Raw genomic sequence first — 8,683 nt, forward strand, 5'->3', positions numbered from 1 at the left:
GACCTTGATCGACGCCATGTATGTTTTTATACTACATCTAATGCCTTATTCACAACCCAGCGTAAAAGCTTTCTGGATCCACGTTCATATGCGTCACAGGAAACGGCCTATTTTTTACATTGCTATTTACTGTGTTTCATCTCATTGGATTTGATGACATCCTTATATTTTACGGTTTCTTTACCCATAGCCGAGAACCATTTATTTTAATTGATTACATATTACAACTTACATAAAAACGGCTTAAACAATTTCACTAAGACCCAAAATTGCTGTCGGTGTATTTTTTACACTTAAATCGAACTAAAAACACAATTTACCTACTGGCATCAAGTAGCACAATGTGGTTTCATTTGAGAAAGAAACATGGCAACGAAACAAACATCTGTACACAGATGTCAAAAAACAGGAATATTTACATCTCACATCTAAAACAGTTTTGTGAGCTTTTATGCAGTTACTAAGTCATGTGTCATATTATGATAATACTAAATTAAGAAACATATTTACATACAGAAACAAGGGGCAGTGCTATAGTAAAAAAAGTTACAGCATCAAAGAATAAAAAAAATTAATGAAACATTAGTTCCAACACACAAATGCATACAATGGTACTACACACGATTTGCTACTCCAGAAAAGGGAACTTTAAAAAACACATTTTAGTCAGTTCTAATATAGAAACAAATTCCTGCACATGATTTTAAAGTTTAAAGCCTTTTGACTTGTTTTGATGCAACAGGTTCATTGGAGTCATCATTTTCAAAAGGCGAAGGCTGGTGCCGCTTGGTTCCTGTCTTTATTGCATCTGTAAGGTCTTGATCAAGTAACATTCCTTCCTTGATCAATTCGTCTTCAGAAGTCGCTGAGGTTACTCTACTCGACTGCCCACTTTGGTAGTCATTGTCAGATGACACTTTTCGTGTGTTGACTGAAACATCACTTATTCCCTTTTCTCCCATGGTTCTATTGGGATACATAAGTTCATTAGCTTTTTTATGCATGGCAGGATCATCAAGCCATGTATGCTCCATGGCCTGAGAAGTAGAAAAACGCTTTGTAACATCAAGTTGAAGAAGGCATGTGATGAGGTCTTTAGCATTTTTTGAAATCTTTTTCCAATTTACAGTGGAGAATGAGTAATTAGCATTCATAATCTGCTCATTTATGGTCTGTTTTGTGTCTGGACGATCTTTGCTAAATGGTGGATAGGCAACAAGACAAACAAACAGAATTACACCAAGACTCCACAAATCAACAAGCTTGGTATAACCTTGGTTTATTGGTGACTGAAGTTGTTTCACAATTTCTGGTGCCAGGTAAGATGGTGTGCCAGCTAAAGTCATCATCAAACTTTGCTCCTCAACCAAACGAGACATTCCAAAGTCAGTTATTTTAATCAAGCACTGTTCCTCATGTGTGGACATCATTAGAATGTTTTCAGGCTTTAAATCACGGTGTGTGATGTCGTTATTGTGCAAATATGTGACTGCAGCAAGCATTTGGTAAAAATATAATTTAGCAGTGGATTCTGTCAGTGGCCCTTTTTCTGCCAGTCGTTCAAATAGCTCACCACCCCCAGCATATTCAAGTATAATATGGAGATCTTTGGGAGTGTCAATCACCTCATGTACACCAATAATGCAGGGATGTTTTAGCTTGCGCAGAATCTCTGCTTCCTCAGTTATGTCTCGTTGCTGAATGTAAGGCTGTGCTGAATAGACTGAAAGTTGAGCTTTGCTGATAACTTTGGCAGCAAATCTTCCTGCACCGAGTTTACTCCACACCTCATGTACTTTTCCACAGGCACCCCTGCCAAGCATCCGATCTACGATGTACTTTCTCAAAAAATCTTCATGAAATTGTTCCTCCTTACCAGCTACCTTGTCTATGAAAAGAAACACATCATTGCCACTTGAAGACATTGCAATTCTGTCACGAACTTTTATTGGACGCTTATCATTGGAGGGAATTTTTTCTCCATTAACAAAAGTTCCATTTAGTCCTCCAAGATCTTGAACAAACACTTGGTCTGTAGCACCATCTTCTTTAATAGTTCGCCATACAATAAAATGCTTCTTACTATAGTTTTTGAAATATTTTGTCCGCCTTATAGAGGGCAAATCCAAGCAGTAGTCACACTTTTGGTCTCTGCCAAAAACATACTTAGATTCAACCAAATCTAGATGAACAAACTCTGGTCTTAAAGCAAGAATAATGCCCCAAACATTTTCTGGATTTTGTGATGAATCTGTTTCCTCTTGAACTTCTTGAGTGGGAACAGTATCGCCACTTGAAACAGTGCCACTGGTGGGTACTGAAGATGTGTTGTTGGTGCTTTTGCTTTCTCCACTTCCAAGTGGAGTGCTATCACCAGGGGATGGCATCAATTGCTTGTCAACATCCTCCGTGCCAGATGACGTATATTTGGAAGTTTTGTCACTACTGGTTTTAGACTCATTGGAAGATGCAGAATCATTTAATGTGGATTTTGCATCACTCATTTTGCCTAAACTGCCAGTAATCTGGTTAAAACAATTCAAAAAAACATGTGCTCCTTTACGTTTTCACACATTCCTTTTAAATATAGCATAAAAGTAACAGTTTACGTGATCATTATTCGTTACTCTATGTAGAATACTTATTAATGAAAAGTCAATAACAATCGCATCGAAGGATGTTTAGATAATTTTTACGTGCAAATTTGCAGTGGACGCAACCGCCTATCCGTCCAACAAAATTAAATTGCTTACTGTACATAAACACACCTTAGTCTACTACAAAGAAATATGCAACCAGGCTCGCAAGGTAATTTAACTTTTGTAATAGTCATTTGTATACAATTATACATACACGTAAACTTTTCCCTTTCCATTTGTTATTAAAGCAACGAACAGCAATGCACGTGTTTGTTTTGATTTGTTACGTGTTTATCCGATCAGCGCAGGGAGCGTTCATGCTTCATGGGTTGTTGCGAAAAAAGACCATTGTCATTCTGCCAGAATAAAAACGAAAAAAGGAATGCAAAACGAGAGAACGTCACGGATAGATGCGCAACGAACGATTTGGCCAAATCGAAATATTGACGAAATACGCTAACTTTATTACAATTTTTAAAATCTTTTCGGGCCCATTATTTTCTTTAAAATCGCAACATTGCTCAATCTTTCAGTCTATTTTAACAATCCGTTTTCAAAAAAGTGAACCCGACTCGATAATTACAGCAAAATGCAATTAACTAACACCCACTTTGAGCTAAATGCTGAAAGCGACGAAATACGCTAACTTTATTGCAATTTTTGAAATCTTTTCGGGCCCATTATTTTCTTTAAATTCACCACATTGCCTCACCTTTCAGTCTATTTTAACAATCCGATTTCAAAAAAGTGAACCCGACTCGATATTTACAGCAAAATGCAATTAACCAACACCCACTTTGGGACAAATGCTGAAAGCGACGAAATACGCTAACTTTATTACAATTTGAGTCGCTATCGAATTTGTCAACTGCATTAAATGATGATGTTCAGTCGCCTACATAAGTTTTAAGCGATTTAGATGAAAGGGTTGGTAGTGTGACAGAGGTTTTCGAAGAAACCGTTGTTTCGGATGACCAAAATTCGAATTTGTCCTCTGAAAACCTTGAAGTGCCTATGGATGTTTTATCCGAAAAAGATAACGAAATTGGCGACTCTAACCCGTTTTATGATACGTCGGTATTAGATACCAAAACCATTGAAGATCTTGGTGGGGTTGGTGACGAAACCAAAAAAAGCATCGGCATGTAGACATGGTCAGGGTTGAGGATGTCATTCAATTTTCGCTAGAAGATTGGAGAAATATGGTGGCAGATCGTACAAGAAATCGTTTTGGTACCTTATATCGTGAGCTGGTTTCAGACAAACTTCGAAAGGTGTATTGCTCGTACGTTTCAAACAATTACTTGGTTGATGTTGATGGTGTTGCAACAATTACAAACCAAGACGATTGTTACAAAGAAGGTCGGGTAAATTTGTATTGCAGCCATAGAAACTGCAAAAACTGTAAATGTGAGGTAAAATATTCAATTACATTCGTGTCATATGTTGATAAAGTGGAAGGGCACGTAAAGGTGTGTGGAAATCGAAATCATCAAGGTGTAAAAGGCGATGAAGAGTTACTGGTTCGTTTAGGAATACCCTGCGCAAAAGCATGCAAATGAAGACCGCTGTTAAAGAGTACAGAGAACTTTACGAACAAATGGAACCGGAAGAACGTTGGTTAGGTGCGCACACATATCTGCCGTCCCAATCTGTGTTGAATAATATTAAAAGTGAAGGAAGTCTAGGTCGCCGAATAAGCAAATTGTGGTACATTAATCTTAATACTTTACGCTTAGAAATGGAAAAGAAAAGCCATTACTTTATCAGACACATTTCTGTTCATCCGCCAATGGTCGTAATGTACTCCGATGCGCAGGTAAAAACTTTCAATCAAATTTGTGTATCTGATATTGCGTACTTAGATTCGACAGGAAGCATTTTGCGACGTTTTGAAAATTATTCCGATTTTCAAGTTTACACCTTATTAATTACAAACCCAACACAAGGTGGAACTCCCCTTCCCCTAGCAACATGTGTCAGTTGTTTACATGATGCAAATACAATTAGTCATTTTCTGGAAAACTTTTGTTCGACGTGGCTAAAATTTGTGGTCGTGCTAAAAAAACATCGCTTATTGTAATTGATGGGTCCATGGCTATGTGGAACGCTGCATTGAAAGCGATATTGCATGAGACGCGATTGGACTTTTACAACCGCTGTTTCCAAATTGTGACCGGGAGATTTGACGAGGTTGACTTGACCAAAACTATCTTTCATAATTGCTACAGTCATGCCACGAAAGCTGCCTAGTGTTTATGCCATAAATACAGCAATAAACGTAAAATCGTTACAACTTACTTGTTTTGGATTAATGTAATGTTTTCATGCACGACGCTGCCTGAACTAGATGAGGTCATAGAAAGTTTTTACATTTTGACAAACTGTAAAAAAACCTCTGCGTTGGTTGAAAAACATTTCAAACGCCTTCGATTATTTCGGCTACGGGACTACACCGACGATGGCAATGGTAAGAACGGCAGCGACGATAGCACTGATTATTTTTATGCTTGCAAGTCGTCCGACAGATTGCAGGAACGTCATTCACCGTTTTACGTTAGGTACAAAAATAACTTAGATATTTTTAATACTTCGCAGGTGTGCAAGGATCACATGTATACCAATTGCGACGAAAATGTTTATTGCAACCCTCAGTTGTGTGAGAAGGTACTGGAAATTATTTTAAGTAGAATTTGCGCAACATCGCAGTTAATGCTTGGAGATTTAACTCGGCATGACACAAAAGGCAATCAATCAAGCGAACAACTTCATGCGTATGAGGCATTTTTCAAAAATTGTGAAATTTTGCAACAAGCTGGTCACCAAACTATTATGGTAAACAATCAAACTCAAGGTATAATTGAAGAACATTTCGGAGACATAAAAGTTAATTTTACTGATGGCAAGCGTGTGGGGCGAATTGACGACTTCGTGGTAAAATACTTCAACGTCATAAAGGTTTTACAAAAACAGTTCGCCGACTCTGTGCAACACCTTACAACAACTCCTAAAAAAATTCGAAAACACAATTGATTCCGTTTACAACTTCGACGCCTATGGTTGTGTCTAAGTTTAAGAAAAGAAAACGCAATGCGACCAGTTTTTACTCGTCACAAGGTTTCGTAAAACAGCTAAAATATCAAAATAAGGCAACTTCGTTACAGGACAGTACCGAAGTGACAGGCACCCCTGTTATTCCTGCTTTCATATTTTGTCCCAATAATGACGATGTTGTTGCAACGTGTAAACCCGTAGCAGGTCTCGTTTGGAATAAAATTCCTTTAAACCCAGTGACAATTGCAAATTCGGCTCCCGTTATGCCATGTAATCAAATATTTAGAGAATCTTATGTGGGAAAAGAACTTAAATCTGAATATTCGCCATCAGGAAGTTTGATTTCTTCCGCGCTTGAAAATACTCCATCTGATATCAACTTGTTTCTAACCCACGTACTAAATTTGGAAGCTTATATACATTGCGCCATGAAGGTGAAGAATATGTCGTACGTAGATGCTTCATAAAGAAATGGGTATGTCGGCAAAAACTTTTCAATGATATTAAAAACGTATAAAAAATGTTGATCTTCGTATCAAATGATTCCATCAGAAAAATGCATGAAAAAAATCGCATTGCATGAAAAAACTGCATTTCCATGTTATAATGTTGCGCTATGTGCATGCACTGCATGATTGCTAGCAGTTTTTTTTCTTTGTTTGGACAAATAATTTGCCAGGAAATTGCAACCATAGCCCAACGGTTCTGAGTCGTGGACTCTCAGAGAACAGGAGATAAGAGCTCTGCTGGTGTTTGAAATGAAATGCCTCAGAACAATCTTAAGAGTGACACGGAGGGACAGACTCAGTGTAACGACCGCTAGGTGCGCAGCCTGGCCCTGCGCCGTTCGTCACACTAGGTAACCCTTTTTGTAAAACGCGCCCGTCCCACAGCCTGTCCTCCAAGACGACCCACTCTTGCATTTGCAACGAATGTTCTTTTTTGGCGATAATAGGCAAAGCTGACGAATAAACCAAGACGACAACGTCAATAGCAACGGTTTTTCTGTAACCACAAATAACATACATCAGCCATACGTACACATTATGACGTCATAGCGATAACTACACAATATGCAGTTTTAGCAGTACACAAAAGGTTTCAAATTAAATCTACATTAATCGGTCATATTTTACATTAGATTACTTCCAAATTACATGTAATAAGTCCAGTTACGGTAAGAATACACATTAACACAAGTTAAACACAAATCAAATAAGAACATAAAACATACCAACTGTTGGGTAACCAGGGCTTTACTAGCACGCGGCTGGAGGTTCCACAACTGACAATTCAGCATTTTAGCTATTGCTCTCAACATTTACAGTTTCACTATAAACAAATAGACACAAGAAATTAGGATAAATTCACTTAAATTGACTGCAAACTAACGCAGCTCACAAAAACGTGGCGTTCAAAGCACATGCTCTGTCGCGGATGAATATTTCAATACGTCACGAATAAAGGAGAACTTAAATCAGCCAAGCGGAACAATTAATTCTCGCTGTAACACCCAGCAATGAGCACATTCGAAAGACGTTGGGCATGACCGAGACCATAGAAGATGTGGTGTCGGCGAGGAGACTTCGATGGTTCGGGCATGTTGCCAGAAGCAGTGAACTCATAAATTCCAGCTATAAGCAAGACTTTGGTAAAGGTCGAAGAAGAGGACGCCCACCAAAGAGATGGACAGACGCCATCAGGCAAGAGTGTGGAGTTCCTCTTCTGACGCTAGAGAGGGAAGCGATCAGAAGAAAGAACCTTGTGTCCATCAAAGCGAGGGGACGCCAAGTCCTGAGCATTGATTGATTGAGTCCAAAAAACAAGAGAACATTGTAATGGTTAAACTACTAAATTTGTCCAAACAAAGATTTTATCTGCAAAAAATAAAACCACTACTGTTGTCGGAACCTTGACGTTGGTGTAGTGGCTTTCAACCAATACCGGCAAAATAAAAATTGTAGGCGAACAGGATTAAAATAATAGGGCCGAAAATATTTCAAATATTGTATTCAAATTGGCGTATTTCGTCGCTTTCAGCATTTGTCCCAACGTGGACGTTAGTTAATTGCATTTTGCTGTAATTATCGAGTCGGGTTCACTTTTTTGAAACCGGATTGTTAAAATAGACTAAAAGATGAGGCAGTGTTGCGAATTTAAAGAAAATAATGGGCCCGAAAAGTGTTTAAAAATTGTATTGAACGTAGCGTATTTCATCGCTTTCGGCATTTAGCCCAAAGTGGACGTTAGTTAATTGCATTTTGCTGTAATTATCGAGTCGGGTTCACTTTTTTGAAACCGGATTGTTAAAATAGACTGAAAGATTAAGCAATGTTGTGAATTTTAAAAAAATAATCGGCCCGAAAAGATTTCAAAAATTGTATTGAATTTAGCATATTTCGTCAATATTTCGATTTGGGCAAAACGTTCGTTGCGCATCCATCCGTGACGTTCTCTCGTTTCGCTTTCCTTTTTTGGTTTTTATTCTGGCAGAATGACAATGGTGAAAAAAGGGCTCAGCTCTTTGGTGCTTGAGTTTAGAGAAGTTTAGTGATTGAATAACGACCTAGATCGTATTCCATACACATCTTGTTAAAAATAGCAATTTTAAATCGACCTCATTTAAGTGAGTGTGTAGAATACGAATAAACCCCACTGAAATATACACAAAATATTTCTCATATATTGACACAGTTTACAAATTCTATGATTTTTATGTCACGTTGATGTTGGAGTTTTGAACGTAGATGTGTACGTCAGATAAGATTGTTGGGGTCTGGTGTACTTTCTTGACCAAACGCAATAACTTCCGAACCCTATGACGTAACCTTACGATATTGATATATAATTAACTACGTCATAACCCGGATACGTCACACACATAATGACGTCACTATGACGTCATCATAACATTTTACAGGCCTTCTAAAAAACGCCATTTTGTGAAATACTCATCGTAGCGAGCCCAAACTTTATACATGACGTCATCA

The 8,683-nt window shown here is 38.0% G+C and overlaps 1 protein-coding gene across 1 annotated transcript; it reads right to left on the reverse strand.

Annotated features, from left to right (window-relative positions):
• Nucleotides 1-264: 264 nt before the first annotated feature.
• On the reverse strand, nt 265-2,891 carry LOC145239447 (serine/threonine-protein kinase Chk2-like). Its single transcript, XM_080102767.1, has one exon. It carries the CDS (start codon nt 2,502-2,504, stop codon nt 711-713), a length of 1,794 nt encoding a protein of 597 aa, XP_079958893.1. The 5' UTR covers nt 2,505-2,891; the 3' UTR covers nt 265-710.
• Nucleotides 2,892-8,683: the final 5,792 nt, after the last annotated feature.

This window comes from Phallusia mammillata, chromosome 7, assembly GCF_965637545.1.
Source record: "Phallusia mammillata chromosome 7, kaPhaMamm4.hap1.1, whole genome shotgun sequence".
In the NCBI taxonomy this organism is placed as follows: domain Eukaryota; kingdom Metazoa; phylum Chordata; class Ascidiacea; order Phlebobranchia; family Ascidiidae; genus Phallusia; species Phallusia mammillata.